This window comes from Falco naumanni, chromosome 2 (genome assembly GCF_017639655.2).
Source record: "Falco naumanni isolate bFalNau1 chromosome 2, bFalNau1.pat, whole genome shotgun sequence".
In the NCBI taxonomy this organism is placed as follows: Eukaryota; Metazoa; Chordata; class Aves; order Falconiformes; family Falconidae; genus Falco; species Falco naumanni.
The window spans coordinates 83,364,323-83,392,131 of NC_054055.1; the positions used below are offsets into that span (position 1 = coordinate 83,364,323).

Here is a 27,809-nt window from a genome sequence, read left to right on the forward strand (position 1 = left end):
TGGATTTATTCCTTTAGTCTTGCAATGTTTCCATTACTGCTCAAACTATGTGACTTTTTATAGTCTTAAACCTTTTTTACATTTCTATTAAAAATACTGCCAGAAAGGCAGTTGAGCAAGACTGAAATTGAAATGTATTTTGAGGTTTTTGGAAAGTCTCTAGGGTTTTCGTGGGTTTTGTTGTTATGGGGCTTATTTTTGTGGATCTGGCAAGACTGTCATTAATCTGGCTGGTTTTGTCACTATTGAATTTGATCAGGCCACATTTAGTAGACATAATTGACTTCTGCTATAGGGCTGCGTGTCAAATGCATTTATTTATCCTTCATAATCCACACATAAGTCTGCTATTTTTGGAAAGAAAGGCAGGTCCCTAGGAAATTAAGAATCTAAATGCCTTTGAAAATATGGCTGAACTGCCTAATTATTTAAAAACTGTAGATACGCCTCTTGATGAGCTCAATAGATCAGTTTCTTACAGTTAGTACTGAAATCACCAATAGCACTGAAAATGTGTATTTTCCTCAGTATGTTATGATGAACATTTGCTTTGAGTAGTATGCTGTTTTCTGTTGAGAATTGTTGGAGGAATACAAATCAAAACATTCTCAAACCAAGAAAATTTCCTTCAAAGGGAAAAGCTTTCAGGAGAGTCCAGAAATAGTGGCATTCTCCAAGTTACTGTAAACTTGTTTTTCTCCAAATTACTTTGCATCACTTTCCAAGGCTTTCCCATGCTAAACCATCACAGACTAGCAAATCACAACGAACTAGGTTTAAAAAAAAAAAGTATAATTAATTTTTTACTTCTTCTTGAAAGTGAGACAATGGCAGAGACAGAATTGCGGAAGAAGCAGAAAATCTCTTCATAAAAGAAGGAAGTCACTGCTTTTTTTCAAAAAAAGTATCTCCTAGTTGCTATTTGGTAAAGATGATGCTGATAATCCCATACACAAAAAAAGGAATAATGGTTTGTTGAGGCTTTTCTTTTTTCTTTTTTTTTCAATAATGAATGACTTATTTGGTTTCATTTGAACATTTGAAACTTGTTATGCTGGAGTGATTTTGTAAATAGAATTAGAACTGATTTCCCCTGGTCTGTTAGATGTTGCCAATAGTTTTGGGAGACAAATGAGTGTTTTGTTCTCATGCATGGAGCAGAAGTATACAGACCTACAGACCTTGAACCACAATGATTTTACAGGCATAATATTGTCGGATCTGTCCTCAACTATTGTTAAAATCAATGCAAGCATCTAGATAGCTTCATATGGAACTTTCTGTGAAATCATATCTAATGAGTTTGCAAAAAAGTGCAGAAGTTCTACATGAGTTCTACATGCCTGCACATCAAGGTACAGGCAGCAAAGGGACAAAGTATTGCCTGTCATTTTAACTTTTCTTGATGCTTTAAAATAGCTATGAGTGCTATCTAATTAACTATTATATATCTATTATCACATAATTAGTGTAAGTTTGAGAATATTAGTAGAGGACCTTTACCTGATTAATATTGCATGAAAAGTTTAGTTCCAATTCTGGTTTTTCATTTGTTCGCAAAGGGCACTTGTATTGATAAGATGTGACAGGGATAACTTTGTTTTCTTTGAAAACTGTTTTAGCCCTTGTTTTCTGCTATCTTTGATATGCAAAATTACCAGACATTCCTAAATTGACCTTCAATGTGGACTATTATATTCCAAAATTCTTTTGGGGGTAAAGGGGATTTTTTTTTCACGATGTTTGAGTGAATTATTTTATGTCCTGAAGAGGTGGCTCGATTATCTGATCTTATGGAATTAAATACTATACAATCAAAGTGGCATGTGAAGAAAATCTCTCTACAAGTGACTCATTGCCTTTGCAAAACCCAGTGAGAAATTCCTGTTATCCTTTCTGTAGAATTTCCTCATATGCCCCCTGCAGCTGCTGTCTCCCCACTGAAGTGTAGGACCACACTGGTAGTCGGGATCTAGAGAGGAGGCTTTTTAAAAGTGATATATTTTGGCAGAGTTTAATACTTCTATACTCATAAGAATGTTGAAGGAAAAAACCCTCAATGTGTTTTCAAGTGGATGAGGAGGGAGAAGAAAGTATCCAGCTTCCTTCTCGAGTGTTAGCTTTGGTGCCTTTGAGGCGTCTTATAGAATAGAAACTGATGAACACTGACTTCCACAATATAGCTGAAAAAAGATTTAGAAGCATCTTTAAAATGGAATATGTGCCTCATTCTATTCAAAGACTATTCAGTATATAACTTTCACATAATTACCTTGAACAAAGATGCCAGTATGACTAATAGCTTTTAACATTGTCAGCCACCCGAGATATAAGAGGTCGCAGATACTCAGTAATTAAAAAGCTGATTGATTGCTAAGGCACTATAAAAATAGTTATTACCTAGCATACATCAAAATGTCAAACCTGCATCTTTAACTATGGAAAAACTTCTCAGATTTACGGAGTTTGTAGTGTGGAAACTTTCACAGATGAAGCAGCTAAGCAAATGGTTATAAGGCTGTGGATGTAACTGTTCTTTTAAATATCTGTGTTCCTGTGATAGTGTTGTGTTGTTAATGAACCTTGTGTCTTATTTCAGAGAGATTCCCCCTCTACATCCAGACAGTCCCCAGCTAATGGTCATAGCAGCACTAACAATTCTGTTTCGGTAAGATTTCCAGTTCCACACAGAGAAAGCGTGAAAGTTTTGTTGGTGCTCATCTGCCATTACTGTTCTACTTATTGTGTGGTCAGTGGAAAATTCTGTCCTGCTGATAGAACCAAGGTTATTACATATGTAACTCCCCGTTTTCTTTTTTTTAAGAGTTTTTTCCAACATATCCTTATTAAAAGCCATATAGTGAATTAAATGTTAATAACTGTAATGTGAGGCTTCAGTCATTCATAACTCATTGTTAGCAGTTTCCTCAAAACTACGCAAAGGTTTAAAGTGAAAGTTTTATTTCCATCCTGAACTTTGGAAGCAGTGTTTGAAGAAAGAATAACTGTGCAGTTGGTATTTCAAGACATTTTAGACTCTTTTTAAGTTTTGTGTTTTGAGAGACCACTGGAACGTGTACTGGTTTCCGCTATCTGAGTTAACGAATTGGTGTGCCCTCTGCTGTTGTGGTACGTGCACATACTTTGTGGAATATGAGCCTTGCCTGGACATGAAAAGCGAAAGGAAGTGGCTTTAAACTGCACTACAAACCAAGCTATTATCATCACATCTTTAACACAAAGTACTTCAGTTTCAGATATATTCAGGTAGAAAGGCGGTGGTGATCTCCTGTTTTTCTAAAGTATATTAATGTTGCAATTTGTGTTGTTTATCATTTGTCATCGTTTGGACCAATGTAGTAACTACACATGCAAGTTCCTTCAGTAAGAGTGCTGCAGTATCATGAGTTCATGGGACTAGCTAAAAAAAAAAATGCACACAACAAAAAAAACGAGTAACTACTTCTTTAACTATTAAAAAAATTACAACTTAGAAATCATTTGCCACAAGGTAAAGTGCTTATTAATTAATATAATGAAAAATAATTGTGTAAATGAAAAAATTAAAACTTTCATGAATTAAATCGAATTTGTAATATGATGAGTAGTTAGAATCTTAATCCTTGGCACAATTAATCATATTATACATCATTAATTTTTTTTAATAGTCATAATAGCCATTCTTCTCTTAAAAACAGGACTAAATATTAAGTGGAGAAGGCATCACATAAAGAGCCTCTTTCACTTGACAGTGCTTTTGTGTTGAAGATGCTGAAGTTTTTATTAAAAAGCACATTCTCTATCTGCTTAAACTTTTTACCTGCTTTCTTCAGCTTGCTGCTAAACAGCCTGGGTTTGATTTTTCTTAAGAAAAAAAATATTTCTAAACATGGGTCAACGTTTTATCCTTTTGTCTGACTTACCATTTTACTGTAATGTAATATGAATCACTAACAGATGGTGTTGTGTACCCTTAAAAAGTAAAATGAAAATTTCTTCTCCTGGGTTGACTTTATTCTGCAGGACTTGCCATCGACAACACAACCAAAAGGACGACAGGTGAATAGATATCCTCCATGGGAGTTTTTGTAAACTTAGCTGCTAGTGAACATCCCTGCTTATCTTTTTCCCCCTCATATTCTGTATGTGCTGGACTAAAACATTTAAGCTTGGAAAATTTGTTCCATTTTTTTCATTTTTCTTTTTAACTCATTTGTTTGTGGCTAATTCAAAATAGCATTTTTTTTCATGTGTACATATGTGTGAGAGTTACAAAGTCATTGTCCATTTAACTAGTTGTTGTTTTGATTCAGAACACATTAATAGAATTACTGTTGTGCAGTGACCTCTGCAGATTTTCATCTTAGAGGAAAGCTCAGACATGTATTTTAGCTGAAGTGGAGGCTAGTAGGGCAAGTGTCTAATATTCTACTCTAAAATGTTATACTGACAAAGATTCTAAAGCTTGAGTTGGTCTATAACTAATTATTAACATTAACAAAGCTCTTCAAAGAAAAAACATCAATGACAGTTTCTATTAAGGGTTGAGAAATCTGAAGATAGCCTCTTAAATTTTCAGTCCTAAGGCCCAGACTCAGTAACCTCCCTAAACTTTGTTACCTTGACCTGATGGTAGTACATGTCATCATCAACCGAAGAAAGGTCTTCCCTCTCCAGAGAATCCCAAGAAAGTCTTTAAGGGCTCCACAGAGGACTCCCTATGACTCTCCTTGCAATTTTAAGATTTCTTTTCTTACTGCAGCCTCCAAATCAACACATACCATCAAGTGATTTGTGACTTATCTTCAGTAACTGCTCCATTTATATGTAACCCCTTCAGAATGTGCCTCTGATTCTTTAGCAGTGGACTCAATCTCATTCTCTCCCAAGAGTTTTAATAACAACTCTTGCAATTCCATTCAAAAGAGTCAATTAACTCCATGATCTGTTGTCTTTGAAAATCTTTTTATACTGCTATCTGGTTAAGTTAGTTGGAACATCTGTTACAAGAATGGATTGCTCTCACTTTGTTTCCCATTTTTAAAGCTTATATATGTATGATTCTTTCAACTTTCTATTGTTTTCTGAAGTTCCCAGCTGCCTGAACATAATCCTGGAAAGGCTCCATGAAAGACCTTCCAAGCTGTTGTGTTTAGGTTTACATTAACCTCTCACAAGGTATTTTTTCCCAGGAGAAGAGACCCTTTGTTTAAGGCAATATTGGAATAATGGTGTTTCTCATACTCGCACCATTTAAAAACCCAGTTACCTGGTTTTTTCCAAGAGTCTTTTCCCATTGAACCAGCATATTTTTCTTGTAGCTTGTCATCTTCGAGGACAGTAAGGGCTTTGATAACAGATACATCGCTATCTGTAAGGAAGTCTGTAACCTTCCATGAACTGCCAATATTTGGTGGATGATGGCTCAAACTGGAGCAGGGACTTGAAAAGCAAGGAAGTTTCTAGATGGTAAAAATACGACCTACATTTCTAGACCTATATTAGATAAGGGTGAGGGGAAATAAGGCATTGGTTCAATGCTGATTACTTCATAGAAAGCCAATTACTAAATAAATCAATTGCAAAATATCCAATTTTTCAGGTGATTAAAATAGGTTTGGTTGCTTGTCTAAACTCACACACTCAGTGCACAGCAGAACAAGGGTCAGATTTAGTATATTGAAAGTTGAGTTCAGTGTTGGTATTATCATCTGATCCTCTCACTTTAAACAGATAAAAATGCAGGTACAAGATAGTAGCAATTAGCCATTTTAAGTTAATTTATTCATATGTGGGGTTGCAGATTGGATTGCTATAGAAATGAACTTTTTAAAGTGCTGTTAATAGTCCTAACACTGCATAGTTACAGCTATTTTTGGAGCAGAATTTGAGCAAAGTTGAAAACTGTTGCAGTTTAAGTGAAAGATATTCCTTTGCAATGTAAATTATTTTTTTTAAATCTAGTTGATTTTCAGTAAGAAAATCAGAGTAGAGTATACATGGCTTTTTAAAATGCTATAGGGTAATGTTTGAAGTTCATCAACTGTAGAAATTACCCATCTTGGACATACTTAATTCCGATTTTAAGATCCTTGGGTGCATCAGGGCTCTAATTAGTAACCAAAATTGGAGATCACTTATATTTTTATTTTCTAGGGTTGAGACCTTCTTTCTGTTAATGTTTCTTAGAGGATAACTTATTCAAGTCATTAGTTTTAATTTATATGGGAGTAGATTTTTACTGAAAAAACTATGCAGAGAATTCCCATATTCCTCTCAAGTAACTCTGTGTAATAGGTGCAACACAGGACTTCCTATTTAGTCCTAAAACAAGGTACAAAATTTCAGTCTAAATACTAAAGATCATTAATGTGACCTAAGTCCTTTATACTGTCCAATAACATTTCCTGCCATACAAATTTTTAAAACAATTCATGGGACTTCAGTTGGAAAATACAGTACAGTTCAAGCTGTAACGTACTGGTTTATAGTCTGTAATGATTCATGATATTTAATATTGATTTGTGGAACTCTTATCAGTTTATTATGTGTTCATTTTTGCTGTTCAGGTTTTAAAGTAGGTAGAAGACATGAGCTTTCAAAATAACATCATACAGCTTCACTGTTTGCTGGGTTGGGGAGTTCTGTTTCATTTTCAACTATCATGCTTTTGCCATTCTGTTTCGTCCTTTGTTTGTTGCAAATAGTATGTGTAGCTACATGCACAGATCAAATTTTCACGTGGTACTCTTAATACTGTACCAGTAATAACATCACAGTGTCTTTTATAAACTTTTTTATAGATATATGTAAGAGCACAATTTGAATATGATCCAGCGAAGGATGACCTCATTCCTTGCAAAGAAGCTGGCATCAGATTCCGAGTTGGTGATATTATCCAAATCATTAGCAAAGATGATCACAACTGGTGGCAGGGTAAACTTGAGAACTCCAAAAACGGTACTGCAGGTCTTATTCCTTCTCCTGAACTTCAAGAATGGTATGACTTGAATTTTCTATAAAAATTAATTTAGCTTTGCTTTTATTTCCGTCTTTCATGCTTTTCTTTGTTGTATAGCTAGTTTTTATATAATTTTTTTCTTTTTACAAAAAAAAAAGTCTATAGATTGCCTCAGTTTGTGGCACTGATTTTTTTTTCATATATGCGTAGTAGTAAGGGTTGCATGCAATATTGTATGTGTGGTTACATTAGAAAAATAAACACCTGTGTTAGTAAACATCGTGCTTTCTGATATACTACAGGAAACTATGACTGAAGGTTACGTACAAATTGTTTATGTAAGGGGGTCAAATTAATTTGTCTTTTAGGTTCTAAACAGTGTTATCATCAGTACTGCTTATATGCCAAGACACAAAGCACAAAGATCATTGATGGGTTTTGAATGAAAGCCAAAAAGTAGAAAGAAATCACAGTGCAAAGATTCCTGAATGACAGATTCAATGAGCAGCAGTGGCAATGAGTACCACAAAAGCAGTGCAGAACCTTTAAACAACCTCTTGCAGAAGCTGTTTAGTAAATATTTCAAATGTATCAGCACAAGCTCTGACAAGCAGGTCCTGGGCCATTACAGTTATGGCCATAATGGAAGAAGGTTTATCAGTATACATAATCTAGCCCAAAATACTTCATACAAGATTAGTTATGTAAAAGAATTAGAGTGTTGGAAAGGGTTTAACAGCACCTGTGCCACCTGGACTAGCTAAAAGAGATTTTGCTAGAAGGCAGAGGTAGACAAGACATTTCATTCCATCTCAAGAGCTCTCTTGCAAGCCCTGATGTAAGGGAGACACTGGTATACATTGCAACAGGAACACTTGCAATACTTCATCCTAAAGATCGACCTCAAAACAGTTCCACAACACAACTTGCTCTGAAGTAATTTAGACTATAGTGGTCTTCCAGTCTAATCTGGTGCAAAGCAGCCTACAGCCGTTTTAGTAGCCGCCCTTCCTCCCACGTTCACTTGATCTGGAGCTTTAGTGATCTACCACTAAGAAGATATTCTTTATTATCAAAATACCTCTGTATGTAAGTGCTTTTAAGACAATGTAAAAAAAAAAAAAAAAAAAAAAAAAAAGGGTTTGCAAAGTTTTATCTGTACTTTTGTACTATTAAAAAGTCTTATTTTCCTAATTCATTCTGTGTGGCTTTTTAAAAATCATTGATCACAACAAAAAAAAAATTTTTCTCCTCCATATGCCAGGCGAGTTGCTTGTATTGCCATGGAGAAGACCAAACAGGAGCAACAGGCCAGCTGTACTTGGTTTGGAAAGAAAAAAAAGCAGTACAAAGACAAATATTTGGCAAAGCACAATGCAGGTATGAAAAAAAAATATGCAAGTATCTTTAACAGGTTAAATTTCTTACAATCTAAACCTTGCCATTAATTGTTCAGCTGGCACTGTTATATAAACCTAATGAGTTACTTAGGAAAATATAACCAAAATTCTGATTATGCCAACGTTACTCTGCTTGTTCTTTGCTATTTAAACATATAGTTTATTCAGTGAAAGGCAAGCTGCAACAAAGTAAAAGCATTGTGATATATCCTAATATAGGCTTACATTGTTTTGGGGTTTATATTTAAAGGACCACTAGATACTAGAATCAGGATATGAATTTTGCAATCTATATAACTGTACTGTGCTCTACAGAAGACTTCTCAGTAGCATCCTTGTTAATATGTGTTTATAGTTATAGCTTATATATGTAAAAACATCAGGAAAGAGCATTTTTCTTGAAGTGCTAATCAGCTGGAAGTGGAATAAGAGCCATGGCATAGTCAGTGTGTTACTTACAGTTACCCAAAATAGAACAAACTGAGGAAGTTTTTCCTCCTTGAGGTGATCTCTGCTTGAATCCTAAGTTTTGGGTTTCTATTTAGACTGCTGAAAAATTAAATCGTTTTAGGTAGAAGTGTGAAGTAAAACATCCTTGCTGAGCAAAATTCATTAGTTTTAGTAGTAAAGAAGGAAGACACATTCATTCATGAACGGAATTTAGTTCATTTCTCCTTTTAATATAAAATACTCAACGTGTTGAAACTGTTTCTATTGCTTTTGCATTGATATCACATACCGTGATGATAAATATGTTGTGGTCTCTTGAGAGGCTTGCAGAGATTTTTATTAGAATTAAAAGATATATTTGTCCAAACAGTGTAATGAAAATATTTTATATATTGCATTAATTTCTGGGTTTATTTCAGTTGCGTTCTTGAATGCACCAATGAAATAATATAAATCTGTATTTTCACATTTCTCTTTACCTGTGCAATCTGTGTGCGGTATCAGAGCTCATAATATATCAGTACTTCAGAATTTATGTTTCCTTTGAAGTCATTTGAAAATAAATTCCAGGAAAGTCAAAGAACAGTAATTGTCATTTGTACTCCTTAATTCCGCATCACATTTAAGATGTTCACAGTTAAATATATAATTACTCGTTACCCTGAAAACCCTTATAAGTAGAGACTGAAAGCTTTAACTTGTTTCCTTCCTTTTGCTGGTTTAACATTCTGGGGGTTTTAATGTTTCCACTTCATTGCAGTAGCACTAAACCATGTCTTACTAATTATGAACTTAATGAGAATAAACTGGATTTTATGACTATTACTAATTATGACCTTATGAGAATAAACTGGATTGTATGACATAAAGTCTTTGATGATACTGGGTTTAAAGTATTACCAGTTGCACATAGCATACATTCCCAATGCATCGCTACTTCCTTCAGTTGTGGCAGCATAACTTTGCGTGGCCACACTGTTAATGGTATTAACTGAAGAGCAACCCAGCAAAAAGCATAGATTCTTTTTCTTTAGGGCAGATAATTTTTTTAATGCAGCCCACAGTGCAACTGCGTCGTTAATAATGTCAGTGTGACTAAGCACAGCATGCTACTAAGGAACAGGTGAAGGAAAAAAGGATGGCTAGGGAAGGAGAAGGAGCAGGTGATACTTGAGGAGCAAAACTAGCTCAAAGATTTTTTGTATCAATTACATCCCTGAAAGGAAGGTAATCTAGACTTTTCTATCTTGATAGAGTGGGGACACTTTGGAGAAGGCAAACTGTGACACTTTGAATCACAGTTTGCCCACCTTAGTGCTTGCCACTGTCAGTGCTGTTAGTCACTTTACATTGACGCACGGTGTTTGCCGAAAATTAGAAACATGAGCATTAAACGTTATCATAATGACCATAAAAGAAACCGTTATTTTCAGAATACCATCTGACACTTCCCCTTTCCCTTAAGAAGTCAAAAAGTTTATGAAAGCGCAGATTGGAATCAAGATTTCTCTTAGTTTATTGATGTTTTTTGATCTTGGCATCCTTGCAGTATTAAAGGTGATGCCAGTAATATTCCAGGGAATTCTGCCAAATGTAATATATAAAGAGGTTCACTGAAATGCTGTGGTACTCACATGAATTTAAGTTTAACTAAGGTGGTACTGAATTTATTTTCTCTGCACTACTCTGTCATGTCTGGTATTGTTAGTCAAATATGGCAGGACTGGCTTTTGCAAACTTCCAGTGTCTACCTGTCTCAGAATAAAAACCAGATGTTTTCTTTTGGTGGATCCAAAATAAACATAATTAATTTGGAACTGAGAAGTCTAATCCAGATGTCAAAATGTTGATCTTGCAAAGAAAGTGGAGTTTATTTCTCTCATATCTTAGCATAAAATTCAATAAATCATTTAGCAGTATGTAATCTATTTGGACTTCCCTGTTATTTTTGTCTTAGGGATGAGTCTGAACTGGGGTGCTGAGAAATGACCTAGTAAAATACTTCATGGTCAGCTAAGATTTATGTGGCTAGCTGATGATTTGAGAGCTAAGATTTTGGTGTGCTCTATTGGGATATTACTGGAACTAGAAAAGAAATTATTCTGCAAATCAGACATAGTTTGTGAAGTAAAGAGGAGAATATTTCAGGTACTTTTTATATTTAAAAACAAATATATTCTCCTTTACAAGAGAAATATAATCCCATTTTTCTTTCCTCCATACTTGATATTAGAGTACTGCGTCCTTCAAGAGACAATTTCACAATCATACATACATCTTATCATTGTAAAGTCAGTTTTAAACCAAAGCCCACAGAAAAAATCAGATGTTTTTCATTATTAGGTTCACTGGCATTTTTATAAATGCTATAGAGATATACTGATATCTAGATATATTATTTATTTTACTGGAATGTTATTGCAGGACTTCATAAAAGAACACTCTTTAGAACATACTAGACCTATGCTTCATATTATGCATAATGTAGAAAATTGCCAAGCTTTTATAAAATACGTTTATCATTTCTTAATGTGATTTATTTGCCTTGTGTTTAGACTATTGCATGGTAAAGTTTATTTTGTGCATATACTTTTTATTTTACTAATATATTACAAGCCATATCTCAATGACCCCTGTACATTTTTCATGCTGTCTTACTCCCAATGGCCTCTGTGCATGTAAGTAACCTGTCAAGTGACAATGCCTCTTTATTTGCTTCTTACTGTTTCCTTTCAAGACCTCCTTTTCTTTATTAGCTAGTAACACAGAAGCATTGAAGTTTAGTCTTTAAATGTGCCCTGTATTCCTCATATCTTGTGTATATTAAAAAAACTAATCATTTTTCTTTCACATTTGAAAACCCTACAATCATTAGTTAAATCCATGTAGACTGAGACACATCTTCTCCATGCTGGTAGTTTGTGATGAAGGCATTAATATGTATCATTTATGTTGTTTGTTCCTGTTGTTTGTATCTAACATAATGTGGTTTTGTTCAAGAAAAAAATAAGGGATTGGTTTTTTTATTATTATGATTTTTTAATGGGAAAATGCAGGCCTAGATAGTTAGAATGGTGAAACTGTTTAACATATTGTAGATCTTTAACCCTTTCTAATATGAAGTGAATTATTAATTAGTTTAAATAGTGTGAAGGTGCAAAAAGGACAGTAGTAAGAATTCCGTGTCTGTGGAATGGAAGAAAAATATGACAGAATTCTTGCTTGTAGTATTTGGGGAAAGGCTGAAAGAGATTCTTTAGGATAAAATTCAAAATGCTTTAAATGGACTAAGAAGTTTTCATTTTTGTCGAGTATGGCAATTGAGACATTTGTAGTGTGACCAAATTGAAGTAGCTGTACTTTTTCTTTAGGGTAAAAAGACTGCTGAATTGAAAAATTTGCCCTATTTAAAAAAACACATTAAGTTAAATCTTCTGCTGCTTTAACTGGGACTTAATTACAAAGAGCATTTGCTTTTTGGTAGGCTTCACAGTCTTAATGCTGATCTTGGTGGTTGGGGACTTGTGGAGCAAACAAACTAAAGCTCCCACCACTGCCTACTTTCAGAAGAGGTTTTGGATAGGGGGAGAGGGATATATTTGGACTCATCTTAAAAGATGGATGGGATATAGTTGAGGTGAATACACCAGCATAGGACTTGGAAACACTCAAAGATCTCATACTTTAAATGCAGTCTCTCCTCCCTTCTTTTTATAGCATGCATAAACGCAGGACTGAAAACTCTTGCTAGTTATGCTGCTCACAATTGCTGATTGCTGTAATCTTTATAAATATAATTAACTGCCTCCTGGCTTCTTTTTTTATTAAAATTCTGCAAGAATTACCAGAGGTGTTGTGTTATTGGGCACAGGAGGAATAAGCTGTTTTTAATGAACAAAACTTGATTTGTCAATCATTGTATACCTTGGCAATTGACAGTAGATTGATAGGCATGAAGGAATTCATCCAGTTTCAATTGCAGTTGAAATTATTTCTGAAATAATACTTTTACATTTTTTCGCTAAATATGGTGGAGGTTCTTTTATGTAATGCCATCACTTTTCATTAGAATTCTTCATTCTGTCACAAGATTTAAAAGCATGTCAATTTAACTAGCACGTGTGTTTAAAGAGAACTCTAATTACAATTAATATGGTGGTAGCTTTGAAGAATAAATACCACAAGCTATTAACACTTTTTTCAATGTACGTTGCTCTTAGATCTTGTTAAAACATGATTATGAAAGCAGCCCTATCTTTAGTGTAAATAGATGTTCTCATATTGTGTTCATGTTGGTCACTGTCTACAGATTTTTCTTTAATATTGCTATTTTTTAGGAATGCAAACATGAATGGCATGCCATTTTAGCTAATTTTTGTGGTCTGCTGAACAGTGCATGAAAGGACATGCAAACTTTCCTAAGTAGCTTTATTATTGCTTTTTTTAACATTTATTAAATGAACACTTTTGTTAAAGTTGCATAATGAAATTAGTTTTATTTTCCATAGCATATTACTTTGTATTATAAATCTAAAACTTGCTAGAACTATAATTTGTAGCACAATTAATTATCACCCTTAATGTGCCTTTTTTCTTATCCCTGTTGGGGTTTCTTTTGTGTTTTAGTGTTTGATCAATTAGATCTCGTCACATATGAAGAAGTAGTAAAACTGCCAGCATTCAAAAGGAAAACACTAGTCTTACTAGGTAATTTTGAGTTATTATTCTGAACATTACAGCATAGTTTTGAATCTCTTTTAGTGGAAAATTTATAATTCATTTTTGTGTTGTGGATTAGGTGCACACGGTGTTGGAAGAAGACACATAAAAAACACACTCATCACAAAACACCCGGACAGATTTGCTTACCCCATTCCTCGTAAGTAGCAACGTTCAATGTGCTGCAAAATTGTTTGTGTCATCCTTGACAACACACCCATTGTACTGCTACATGTGTGGAGTTCTGCAGAGTTGAATCCTATCTTAAAGGTGGGAATTGTGATAGAACTGGGTATATTTATTGTGGGTTTTTTTCAGGCAGAAGTGTAGTAAGTAGCACCATTTTTACATTGAAAGTTTCTTAGTAGTCACAAAACTTCTTCTTAAGCATACTTCTCTCTACCCTAAATGTTTGTTACTTTAGAATGAAGGCTAAAACATTTTTCTTTTTTCTGTGCTAATTTTACATTTACAGTTCAGGTATGATTGGAACAGCCTTGACATTTAAAACTGTGTAATTCCCATGAGAAAAAATATAAACTGGATTTAGAGGAAACCTTTAATGTGTACCTGATCTGAACGTTTTAAATTACTTTTCACAGCCTAGCCTTGAGGACTGGTGTACTAAAATAACTTCAAGTTTCCAGAGATGACAATAAGAAAAAGAGAACGCAGTTAACTTCACTGCTTGCAAGTGGGTTGTTATGAAGAGCACAGGGCTGTTTTCCCTTCATGATAATCTCCATCACTACCATGGCAGGAATTGCATATCCTACTACATGATCTATTGGAGATGCACCCTCTTTCCTCAAGCTAGGCATTCTGAAACAAGAGCATCCATCAGCTAACTGTGTCTACTCATATTTCAGGCTGACCCAGAAACACAATATGGGGGTCAGAAGTTACACTGATGACCATTATGTGTATTAATTTAAATCTCTTTATACATTGTTAGTGCTTTACTTTAAAATTAGACTTAGGTGGTTTTCTATCTATAAGGAGTTCGTTGTTGCTAAAAAGTATTATTTTTAAGGACTTACCTGTAAATCTGTTTGGAAGGGGAAAAGGGTTAGTTGGCTGCTGCTTTGTTTCCCAGGCTTGCTGACTAAGGAGTTAGACAAAGGCCAGTACCAGCAGAAGGAAAACAGAAAGACCTGGCCCTTTTGAAAGCATGGGCCATTAAATCATCACCCCAGCAGCAGTGTGAAGCTGCACTGTTTGCCACACTACTGTTTATATCTATAGACTAAAGTCCTGGATAGACATTTTAAAAGTGCAGTGTCAGTAGTGTGTGATATACATTGTACCTACTTTACTCAATGCAGACATGATTATGTCAGGGGGAGTAGTAACCCAGCAAATACATTCTCCATTACAAAGAACTGAAACAAAGAGTAATAAATGTTTTGCAGGGTGCTTTTCACTAAGCCTCTTTCAAGTGCTAACTATATTGATTGCTGTGAGGAGGTAGAAGCTGAACTAGTTGTTTTGTCTTCAAATACTGATTAAAATGGACTCACCTATACCATGCCAACCACACCTTACATTGCTTCCTGTAGATCCCTGCTCTGTGGAAGCACTGAAATTGCTTCACTGATAACATAAGGCTAAAAAGTCTAGACTGCAAATCAGGATGAAATTCAGGTGCTTAAGCATCAGTACGATGTCCAGATGCCTCTTTTAGACATCACCTGACCTCCAGCCCCACTCCAGAATAGCAATGGTCTCTTTAAATCCTGTGTTATATCCAGTAGTTCTATATGGATGCTTCAGATTGAAGGCATTTAGGGCATTTAAATTAGCACTTTATACTGGTGTTTAGCAACCCACATTACTTTCTTATGTTAGTGATATAAACAGATCGTATAAAATCTATCACATACACTTCAAATATTATGGGAACCTGATCTGTCTTTCAGCTGACTCTAGGTAATTAAATCTGTTCTCTCCAACTCTCAGGGATGTTTGTTTCTGCATTCTTTCGCAAAACCGTGGTAGGAGTAGGTAGCTTTTGAGATAGGCCTTATGTTGGATGTGGACTTTTGGGGAATGCTTTATGAAGAAATTATCTTCCTGCTGAAAACCTGATCATAAAGTTCCTGTCACACACAGTGGTGGTTAATTAAAAGGATTAGTAGGCCATGCATCTTTTACCACTGCAGAAGCAATGTATTTGAAAAATATGTTATTGCTAATTAGTTTTCATCAGTCTTGACCACAAGTAATCAGGTCCTCACCCACTTTTTAAACTTAGAAGCAGAAAACCTCATAGGAATTTAAGTAAAAATAGGAAAATACAGAAATTTTTTACAAAATAAGAGAATTTTGGGGAACTCTAAAAGTATGTAAGTTCAGTAGGCCTAGGGCATCAGTGAGTAGCATAGTGATATTATATGGTTTATATAATCCATTGTTCTTGAATTCCTTAAAATAATAACTATGATCCATAATATTTATATAGAACTTTTCATCTTTGAAATATGCTAATTAATCCTCAGAAGATTGCTAATTAATCCTCAGAACAGTAATAGGTATAATTAAAAATAGAAGATGAGTTCAATTTTTTGATACTTTCTTTGAAGTTATGATAGGGTTGTTGGAAGATACGGAATCAGATTGGGAAGAAATATGTTTCAGATATGTCACCAACATAAATATGATAGTGGAAAAATACGAGAGTAAATCAATTTGTGAGGGGATATTAGAAGAGAGAGAAGCAAGTGGATATCAGCATGCCTGTGGGGAAAAGAGGAACAGATGGCATACAGAATCACAGAATGGTTGAGATCCCTACCTCTGGAGATCATCTGGTCCAACCCTCCTGCTCAAGCAGGGCCATCTACAGCCAGTTTGCCCAGGACCATGTCCATGTGGCTTTTGAGTATCTCCGAGGATGGAGACTCCACCACCTGTCTGAGCAGTCTATTCCAGTGCTTAGTTATCCTCACAGTGAACAAGTTTCCTTGCATTCAGACGGAAGCTCCCATGTTTCAGTGTGTGCCCGTTACCTCTTGTCCTGTCATTGAGTATCACCGATAAGAGACTGGTTCCTTCTTTACACCTTCACTGTAGATATTTTTACTCATTGATGAGATCCCCCCGAGTCTTGTCTTCTCCAGGCTGAACAGTGTCAGATCTCCCAGCCTTTCCTCATAGGAGAGATGCTTCAGTTCCTTAGTGCCCCTTCACTGGACTCTATCCAGTATATCCATGTCTCTCTTGTACTGAGGAGCCCAGAACTGGGCACAGCACTCCAGGTGTGGCCTCACCAGTGCTGAGTAGAGGGAAAAATCACTTGACTCCACCTGCTGCCAACACTTTTGTCTAATGCAGCCCAGGATACTTTAGGCCTTCTTTAACCACAAGGGCACATTGCTGGCTCGTGTTCAACTGAGTGTTAACCAGGGCCCCCCACAAGACCTTTTCTGGAGACTTGCTTCCCAACTGGTCAGCCCCCAGCATGTACTGGTGCGTGGGGTTGTTCCTCCCCAGGTGTAGTACTTGGCACTTCCCCTTGCTGAATTTCATGAGGTTCCTGGCAACCTGTTTCTCCAGCCTGTCAAGGTCCGTCCGGACGTGGCAGCATGACCCTCGGGTGTATTGGCCACTCCTCCCAGTTGTGTATCATTGGCATCCTTGCTCAGTGTACACTCTGCCCCATCACCCAGATCACTAAGGAAGATGTTGAACAGGATTTGGCCCATTACTGGCCCCTGGGGTAGAATGGAGATGTTAACCGAATTGTTTAGGAACTCTAAAAACCATAAGATCTGGGCTTTGCTGTTGAAAGCAGCTGATAGAGTCTCATAGTCTTGACCAGGTAAAGGTTATTTATGACCTTCAGTTCTTCCTCTGTTATGTTTTGATTTTTACCTTTTCCACATCCCTTCATCTCCACTTTTCCCAACATGCATCCCCCAGACTCCTGCTTTTCCCAGCCCCTGTCATTCTGCCTGCCTCAAGCTTGTGCTTCATTGCTCTGTATGTTATTTGACAGGTCGTCATTCAGTGAATAAGTATTGATAAACCAAACAAAAAGCCACATATAAGTTTAATATTGCTTTTGTACTAAAAGTGTTTTGTATTTTGTATTTTTAGACACAACCCGACCTCCAAAGAAAGATGAAGAAAATGGGAAAAATTACTACTTTGTATCTCATGACCAAATGATGCAGGATATATCAAACAATGAATATTTGGAATATGGCAGCCATGAGGATGCAATGTATGGGACAAAACTGGAAACAATACGAAAGATCCATGAGCAGGGACTAATTGCAATACTTGATGTAGAGCCTCAGGTAACTAATTAGATGTATAGGAAAGTGGGACTCATCACAAATTGTTCAACCTTATTTTATTGAGATATATTTATTTTTATTGATTGCACACTAGATAAGTAATGCATACAGTAATGTGGAACAAAACTCCCTGGAACACCAAGGTATCAGTCTGTAAAGTGGAATTCTAATAATCATCTTGTTAGAAGAAATAGAGCAAAAACAAATTCATCATTTAGTTTGGTATGCAACCACTGTAGCTTGAAAAATCTACTTTCCATGAAACATTTTACTGTATTAGCTTCATGTCCAGTGAAATGTATCAAAACAAGTTATTTTCATTGCCTGCCAGGAGTAATGTTTCGCTATCTTCAAAAATTTTTCTTTGCTGCTATATTAGAGTGTAATCTTGTTCCTAACAGACTCTTGGCTCCATAACACTATTGAGCATGGTCAGAAGCTTTTGGGGTCAATCACCGATATTGATCCTATTTGCACAATGACCAGATCAGTGTTGTTACTTTATAAACTCCTTTCTGTGTTGCGGTGTTACACTTTACAGAGGAGGGCGGGAAGGAAAAAATTATAGTTTGTTCATCCATTATATTAAATCTTCAGTGGAAAACTCAATACATTTCCTTTGAAACATCCATGTAGTCATGACTTTCAGTTCACAGGGATGTGTTTTGGTAAGTGGAACAACATGAATATGGGCAAACATGATGTTTATATTATTCCAGCGGATTTAAGGAAATGGGAGGAAACAGTGTTATCTGTTTAAATTTGCTGCCATCTTTCTTCTTTGTGAATGGATTCAAGAAGTTCAAATTCTTTCAGAATTTCATAACAGAAAAAAGATACCTGACTAAATTATTTAGGACAGTTCACATAGTATGCCAGTGTGGTGCTGTTCTGAAAAATAAAACCCCACACTTAAAGGTTTCAGGGAGAGCAGTATTTATAGTTAGTTCAAATGGAAATGGAACAGCTGTTGAAAGCAAACTCGCTTGATAAACCTTTTCAACTTGCATTATTCAGAAGCATTACAATTCTCAGAAGCCATTTTAATCTTTACTGGAATATATTTACATTTCATAACAGCCACCTTTGCTACAGTTCCTCCAGCACGTGTCTAGCGAACCTCTTTCTTAACCAGTATCCTTATGCATCCATCTCAGCTCAATAAGGACAGCCTGTTTGTGGACTTATTCCTAGTTATCTTATACCACTTGCCAGTTTTCCCTTGGGTACTCTTAGTTATGTGAGTTTTCTTGACTTTCACGTATCGGGTATATCTCTTATTTGGAGGAGGTTGGAAAAGATTATATATATAGGTGGGTTTGAAGCAGGGGAGATTAAAACCTCTTTAGCTTGGAATAAGAATGGATTGTGGGTTGGTGTTTCTGGGGGTTTTTTCTTAATAAAAAACTTCGGAGAAGACAGGAAGTGGAAGGAGCAAAAAAAGACTGACCTTTAATAGTCTTGCTTTATCTTGTCTATCCATTTGAGTTCAACTGAGGTGTGTTTACTTGATGTTCTGCAATTCAGTCGAGCTGGAATCTGTACCAGAGTGTCACGTATGGCAGTTCTGTGTGTTACTCAGTAAATTATGACTAAGTCAACTTTTTAATGAAAACTCTTTTCTTTTGCATAGACTTGGTTCAGGGGATTGGTGCTGCATGTACTGAATTAGTGTTACGCTCACTTTACGAACACTTCACTTTGCTTACTTCTTAAAAACTTTGAACCCCTCACATCACGTTTTCATTTGTTTCAGAAAATAGTAATAAAAAACCGTTAGTAGGTAGAAAAAGTCTGACAAAAATGATACTCTAATCAATATTTATTCTAAAATACAGTTGGCTCCTTCCCCTGTTTATGGCATGACTGATTTTTTTTACCTGGTGTTAATCATTCAGTTTAAATGCAGACAGAATTCTGCACTCTGAGAATGTATGGGAAGAGCCTCTCTGAAGATGCTAAAGCTTTCATTGTCATGAAAACTCACTTTAATTAAGGATAGATATACAGTTTGACCACCAAAAATGTAAAATAATGCCAAAAGTGAAGTGTCTGTATTACTAAGGCCTTGACTCCAGATCAGTTAAAAACAAATACTAGTGGTGGCAAATCTTGATTTTGTATCTTTTGCTTGTGTGACTTACCTTATTTCACGTTGATTGTTGGGAGATTCTTCTAAAGTATCTGATTTTTTTTCACCTAGGCATTGAAGGTCCTGAGAACTGCAGAGTTTGCTCCTTTTGTTGTTTTTATTGCTGCACCTACTATTACCCCAGGCATTAACGAGGTATGACGTGTTGCAATCTAATGTCTTATCAGACACAGCATTAAGGATGAGATTCAGATATGCAGATAAGACTCTTTAATTGTTTCTTTGTAAATGGAGAGGCAGAAAGACAGTTGTATGGTAGCATTAAGTTGATTGAGATGTATTTATTGGTTATTAACTGATTTTTCTAATTGAAAGTATGAACTACAAGTTGGAGGATCCATGTGATATATTCTAAAAATACATCTTTTGTTTCGTTCCCTATTTCCAAACCCTCAGCAGATCATTAGCACAATTACTCAATTATGAGTTGCAATGCTAGCACTAGGTTACAGCTAGCCTGAACTGAAGAAATGGGGGGGTGTGACTGTGCTGTCATTCCACCTTTATCTTTAGTATTTTTTCTATACAGCAAATTATATCAGAAATAGACCTATTAATTTCAAAGACTGTTCTCTAAGAATGTGGAGCTTTGGCTAAGTGGGTAATTGCTTGTGGAATAATGTTAAGTGTTCATGCAGGTCTACATTCTGAATTTCCTACTTAGTTTTTATAGAGTATCTGCTCTGCAGATTGCTACTGATTTCAAAGATGGTATCAAGCAATTCTGGATTTAGCTCACAACAGGGCAGACAGTATTTATACACTTTATCTGCTCAGCCTTTTTGAAACCATATTAAGGTATTTAATCAATTGGATTTGACCATGAATCTGTTCCAAATCTCCTAGATGTCTCCTTGGTCACGCAAAAATAGTCAGAAGCCCTGTCTCTACAGCCTGTTTCTATAGAAATGTAATTACAGTATCAAAAGTATGAAACTATGATATTACTGCAGAGGCTTGCAGGAAAATAAGGAACAAGACAAACATATGTAAATGCAAATACCCTGAATGATTATGAAAATAGCAAGTGAAGACTGAAACATACTGGCCTTGAGCTGCAGTTATACTGGCAGCAGAGGCATTCTACTAGTTCGCTGTTGCTGAAGGGAGCGATTAACTTGCTTCTGGGACATGTACTGCCAGTCTGCACTCGCTATGGCACTTACCAGATCCTTTAATAAGCTACTTTAGCTCTAAATTGGACTTTTGTCAGTTTTCAAGCAGCTCACATAGGCTCTGACAAGCACCAATGCCAACCAGAACAAGTAGTGAAAGCATATAGCCAGGAAGAGAGATGGGATGGAGAGGAAGTATCTTTTAGATCTTTTAAGTTTCACAGCAGTAAGTGATGTCATTTCACTTGTCTTATGGACCCATACCCTAACGTAAACGTCACAAGCGTACAGACGAAGATCTCTCAGAGCATCACAATTTACAGTGTTAGTGAAGTGACAGTTTGTCTAACTGCTGGTGTTGGCATACGCTGTAAATCAGTACAATCTTGAGAAAATGCTAGTATTTTGTATTCTATACTGAATTTGCCTTTGTGCAGGCAAATGGGATGGCATCACTTAAAAATAATTAGAATCATTCTTGGGATGTGGCAAGCAAGCATTGTGCTTGCAGCAGCACTCAGGCAGCCAAGTACCCTGTGTAATTATGTAATTGCCTGGGTTTGTTGCCTCCATACCTGTGTCTCAGCTCCCAAATAGTCTTCCTTGGCCTCACTCATCTGCCAGTGGTATTTAACTTTTAATCTTCCAGCTGTAGGCTATAATGCAGAGACATCTGGGACAGTTCATATGAGGGAGAAAATGTTTTCCCGTGGTACGCTGGGATGAGGACAGAAATGTAGTTTTTATAGCAGCAGTGGGGAAGTATTTGTTCATGCCAAAGAAATATTAGTAGAAGTACCATATTGTAAATATTTGCATTTGTGCTGTAAGACTATGTCTTTATTTTATGCTCTTGTGACTGAAGTCTCTGTGCATGGAGGGTTTCACTCAGGCACTTGATCGCTGAACTTCACTTTTAAAGTGTGCTAATTTCTGAATCAATTAAACTTAAGGAAAGGGAGGGGCAGGAAATGGTAACAGCAACAGACCTTACTCGAATACAGGATCCTATTTTCAAAGGTTTATTGGGCTGCATGAAGGGAGATACACGAATTGTCTGTGTGTTAGCAACCTGTGAGGCAGCAAAGGGTGGAGAGTGTGTGTTTCATATTTTCCATTCATTCTTCCTTTTGAAAAAGTTCATTTGCGTAATGAATATCCCTTTCTGTTTATCCTCGTATCCTGCTTTTTTTATTTTACTTAACGCTTTTTGAGACACTTCTGTAAATGACTCTCCTTTTTTCCTCCCTTATGTTTTCTTAAATTTCATCTTTGCTTTTCTTTTCATTTTCCTGCATTCGTACTAATTGTACATAGCTGCCAAAATGGTGCAGAAAATTGCCTGTAAGTACCAGCTAGGGGCTGACAAGGTAGTCCTGGTTATTTCAGTAGTTCTAGAATGTAGATACGCTTGTTCCCGTTCACATTACTTTCACCATTGGAATAAAAATTTAATGTAATAATGACTTCAGATATCTGCACCAAAATTATCTGCTAGTAAAAAGAAACCAGAGCACAAAATTTCTACTCTTACAGCTGAACATCTGAACTTCGTGATAAAATCAGTGCAGAGGCCTCTCTTGAGACACTTTAGCCTATTGTGGACCACACAAACTATCTCAATAATCGAGGACCACACAGCAAGAGTTAGGAGACAAAATATTACACGTTCCAACTGAGTGTAGCAGTGCACTATGAGCAATTCTGCAAAATGCAAAACCAATTTACATCATATAGGAAATCTCCCAGAGCGTACCCACCTGTCTGATCACAAGGGAAACTTAAATCAGATTATTGCTGTGCTAAAACAGAGAGAGGAGAGAGCATATCAGGAAACATGGGAGTAGTTCCTCTTTCCTCCAGCTGTTTTCCACCTCCCAATGCCCAGACAGCAGCAGAGGAGTTGACAGGCTCCACTTTTTTGATCTAGATCTTTATTGAGATGTGTAAATAGTCACTGAGCCAAATTCTTCTGGATTTTAGCTATGCTTCCTCCCTTCCTACAGCCAAAGAATAAAAGGAATTTTTCTTAAGAATTTTGCAGTCCGACAGCTGTTTAAACTGAGGAGAATTTCTGTTGGAGCAAAATTGTCAAAGGCCTGGATGGTGTGTATACATTGTTCACAGCCTTAGGAGGGAATATTAGTAATTTTTTAGGCTGTGCTTTGACTGTCACAAGTGGCAGCTATTGTCCTATCTACTTTAAGGCCAAAAAACCCAGCCTTCAGAGACCGAAAGTATCACTGGCGGCTGTTATGCACATGGGAGAGATTTCATGAGTAACAGCCATGTTTCCCTCCTTCCTGTCCCAGCTGTGGTGGAGAAGGAGAGAAGATTAGGAAAGTGAACTGAATTCTAGTGATGGGAAAGAAAAAGTCTGTTCCCGTAGTGAATGCGCTGCAACTAGACCTGTGTGAAATGCATATTGCAGAGAGCTGAGGGAAGAAGGAAAGACAGATGTTCTGCTCCTAAATGTGAAATGACTGAAGTTGTGCCCATTCATTTGTCTGGCTGCGGGTACCTGAACATTTTGATAAATATCCTTTTTCTTGACACTATTGAGAGCCCAACTGCTAGAGAGAATTCTTCGAGAATGAGCTGGGATGTTCACTATTCAAACTTTAATTAAGAAATCTTAGAGAAATGGAGAGGAACTTCCTACAGCAAAAATTTTGAGGAAGTGGGAATTTTGGTATTTAAGACTTATAGACACAGAAGAAACACTTGGCCAAGTCTGGCATGGTTTTGAATGTACAAATAGATACTCTTATCAGAAAAACAGGTGAAATCTGGTCAGTCAAGAACTGTAAGCTTTTTTTCTTTTTGCAGAAGTTGAGAAGGTTTGAATGTATTTGAAAACTGCTCCAGTGGCCTGTCCCAGATTTATTACTGCCCCTAAAATTATATGATAGAAATAATGTTTTACATTTCCAACAGGCTATGAAATTAGATATTCCAAAATACAACCCACTTTGATCCCAGTAAAGTTGGCTTTAGGAGAAGCTAAGTCAGGAAAACATTAAAATTTAATGAATTTTTGAAACACTTAGTTTTGTGACATCTATGTGTACAAGGTAAATATTAGTATTCATACTTCTCTACCTACCATTGTTTGTTTTAAGATGAGGTAGATCTAAGGTTTTCAGATTTTTATTGTCAGTCACAGTAAGATAGATGCTTTACTGAGAAAAATTTATTCTTATACTTGTAGGTAAAGATGACACTTGGGAAATCTGAATAGCATTTAAAAAGCTAAATATGACTTAACAGTTCTAAGGCCTCACGGGGGTTTTTCAGGTACTATTAGCTTTGTGACATGAGATTAAAACTCTTTTAAAGGTGCGATATGATTTTGGTAAGACTGGCTGTAAATATAAAATTAACCTTTAGCTAGAGATGTTTAAATCACTGAAAATATTCTGCTTGGCAAGTATGATTTCTTTTCGTTTGTAGGTTAATTTAAGCAGAAAAGTTTATATCCTCTGCTGATATGAATTGATGTCTCTTTTGGAATCTATGAGAAGTTGACAGTTTACCTAACAAGGATTTTGGCTTAAAGACACTGGGCCATTTGAAATGCTCCACAAAAATATTTAATATTAGTATTGATCCATATTGCCCAATTTGTGAATAGCATAAATTAAATTTGCATGCACTGGTATTTTCTGTGGAAGTTCTAGATGCATAATGGTTCATACAAGGAGCATCCCTTGTGCAGAAGCACATGAGGAGTATTTGTCTAACTTTGAATGAAATTTGTAGTGATTATCAAGTGAAAGCGACATCCCCCCTTCATTTGAGGCTGCAGCTTCAGGGGAGAAGTAGAACTGTAACTTTGATACAGAACTTCTCCAGAAGTGGCTGGTTTTGTTGCTACAGGGAAGGAGAACTGTCTCAGCACAGATTCTTCCCTACAGAGGACCTGAAAGCCACTGTTCTACAGCAACTTGTCACCATCATTACAAATACTTGGGAAGTTTAAACAGAAAAAAAGGGGAGGAAAGGAGTCTCTTACTAGCTGGATAAAATTCTGTTCCCAGAATAATTTCCTGTGAAAACAGCTATAGGTACTGTGCCTGTATCTCCTGCAGCCTAAAACTCTGTCATGATAAAGTGTATCCCAGTTGACTGATAGTTAGGGTGACCCTATAGATAGATACTACAGAGCAGTAGGAGTCTATAGTGTTCATGTCTAATTTTGCCCCATCTCCACCCCAAATTTGTGGGACAGGAAGGACTTGATTACTTTCCTGTGGCTATTTCAAGGTTCCTGAAAGCAGCCAGTTACTATTTTTTAATTTCTACGGGAATTTGCAGGAAGGGTATCCAAACACGTAATTGCTGCAGAGCCCTAGAAAGAAGAGCCTTTTGCAATCCTGCTCTCTCAGAAGGGCAGACCTCGCTAACCAAGCCTGTCGCTGTGGCGTTGCTGGCTGCGCAGAGTCCTGCAGCACACCCGCAAAGTGGGATGCACTTGGTTCTGTAAGGACATTGGCACAAAGCCATGGAGAGCATCAGCCTGCTGTGGCTGGCCCTTCTGGAGGGCGGGCTGCGTGGCTCATCTTCAGGAGCTCACACTCGGAGATGCTGGAAATGCTCTGAAACGGGAACTGCAGGGTAACGCGGAACGAGAACTTCCTTGTCAGTAAATGGGTAGACCCAGAGGACTGAACCAAAGGAAGTAGACCCAAAAGGCTGAAATCATTACCAAATCCAGCAACAGCTGATCCCTGACAATATGCCCTCTCCTGTTTCTCATGTTCTTACCTGGCCGTAGGCCCAATAGCTCGTATTTGTGCACTTCGTACGTTTTATTCGTATATGGTCTCTGTTGCTCATGTCTGTACTGCTTTTCTAAGCTTCCATCCTCTGCCTTGCCTTTTATTGCTAGGCTTGTGTTTTGTCTCAAGTAATGTCAATAACTGAGCGCTGTTTGAGTGTCAGCTTCAAGAGAGAAATTGTGCCATTTCTCCTCTGTGATTTCCATAGATTTAGGTGGGGGATCTAAACCGCCTGGGCCTCCCCAAGGCCTGTTTTTTGCCCTTTTCCTTCTCTATAAGCAATGGTTAGAAATCCGTTGTAGAAGAGTACAAAAGGATCCAACTTCTCTCTCTCTCCCATTTTCTTTTCTGACCGCTGAACAGGATGAATCTCTTCAGCGCCTGCAGAAGGAGTCTGAAATCTTACAGAGAACATATGCACACTACTTTGACCTAACAATTATCAACAATGAAATTGATGAAACTATCAGGCACCTGGAGGAAGCCATCGAGCTTGTGTGTACAGCCTCACAGTGGGTCCCGGTCTCCTGGGTCTACTAGACCGATCACAAGAGAATTGAGAAAAAAAAATTAAAAATTAAAAATCTGTCATTACTGGGAACCACCTCATACATGGAAAACCTCTTCGTTATTGACCTTGTATCAACAGGTCTTGGCCCCTAGAGACTACCTAGATGTAGTGTGACCTAAAATATAATTATTGTCATGTCCGAATAGATAGGAGGAGGGGGAAAAAAAATTAAATGCTAATTTAAAGAGACAGTATCTTTTTTTAATCATTTCTCCTCAACTTTAATAAAATGTATCTTTAAATATATGTATTATTCAGTCCTTTGGAATGTTATATTTTTGGAAATCATAGCTTTTTATTTCAAGGGCCCCTAAAAACTGCACAAAATAGATGCTGCTTTCTATAATCTATTTTAATAGTAATAATAATATGATTCTGTTACCTTACCTTGGGGGTGGAACACTACATTCTTTTTAGAGTCTGATTTTATGGATTGGAATACTTTGCTTTCCTTTATTTATTTGAAGTAATTAGTCTAGTGGTTACGAAACAAATTCATTAATTTTAAAGGCCTTTTTTTTGCTTTTTTTTTTCCTAGGATAGTGTTTTTAAGTACTTTTGTGTAACATCCAGATAATGTGATACTGTCTCTTTGAAGAACTCTGTAAAACTTTTAGAAATTTGAAATTGGGTCTTGACTCTTAATGCATGTGGACAGTCGCAAGCGTTCATGCCGTTGGTGTATCTGTGTTGATAAAACCTGTAATCTACAGCAAAGTACATTCCGTTCATGGGAACACGTACCCAAGGGAATAAAGTAAAATATTATTCTGACTGAGTTGTAAACCTATGCACATCCCTTGCATTTTGGGCAACTTTATAAAAAAAAAAAAACCAAACTGATTTTTATTAATAATAATCATGTAGTGAAATGTGTTTGTAATTTTGTCTCAATTTAATTTGTTGTAAGGTGGGAGGGGGCAATTACTGGTTTCACCATTTCAGATCTGTGTTGTCTGAGAGTATTAACGTTTTAATTAAGTTTAAGCAAAGAAATGCTGATTTTTAATATGTATGTAATTGTTTAAAAATGCACACATTTTAAAAGAAAATACTGTGCAATGAAGAAACCAGTTTAGGCACTGCGATAAACTGACTATTCCAAAAGACTCATCTACAACAGCCCTGTAAATTCCTTTAAAAATGGTAATTGACTCTACAGTCTGACCAATTTTTTTTATTTTAAATATACTTCCTTTTATGTGTTCAACAATTAAATGTTTTTGGGTCCTTCATTTCATTGCAGGGAGTTTCAAGAACAAATCAGTGACTCATGCAGTGAGAAAAGGTTTCTTAAAGCCAGTTAAGGGAAGGCCCTTGTGGGAGCACAGCCTGTCATCAGTTCCAGGGCTCTGCTCC

The 27,809-nt window shown here is 36.5% G+C and overlaps 1 protein-coding gene across 21 annotated transcripts in view; it reads left to right on the forward strand.

Moving 5' to 3' along the window:
* The window catches only part of CASK (calcium/calmodulin dependent serine protein kinase), a 226,463-nt gene extending 198,795 nt beyond the window's left edge, over nt 1-27,668 (forward strand). For 3 of the 21 annotated variants that reach the window (XM_040585276.1, XM_040585278.1, XM_040585298.1), the window contains 10 exons: nt 2,600-2,668; nt 4,024-4,059; nt 6,804-7,000; nt 8,226-8,341; nt 13,438-13,518; nt 13,610-13,690; nt 17,629-17,831; nt 20,035-20,118; nt 22,416-22,442; nt 26,243-27,668. In XM_040585276.1, coding sequence (XP_040441210.1) covers nt 2,600-2,668; nt 4,024-4,059; nt 6,804-7,000; nt 8,226-8,341; nt 13,438-13,518; nt 13,610-13,690; nt 17,629-17,831; nt 20,035-20,118; nt 22,416-22,442; nt 26,243-26,419 — 1,071 coding nt within the window. In that variant the 3' untranslated portion in view covers nt 26,420-27,668. The remainder of the gene's footprint in view (nt 1-2,599; nt 2,669-4,023; nt 4,060-6,803; nt 7,001-8,225; nt 8,342-13,437; nt 13,519-13,609; nt 13,691-17,628; nt 17,832-20,034; nt 20,119-22,415; nt 22,443-26,242) is intronic. The other 18 variants (XM_040585281.1, XM_040585283.1, XM_040585279.1 and 15 more) reach the window with 12 other exon arrangements.
* The last annotated feature ends 141 nt before the right edge of the window (nt 27,669-27,809 follow it).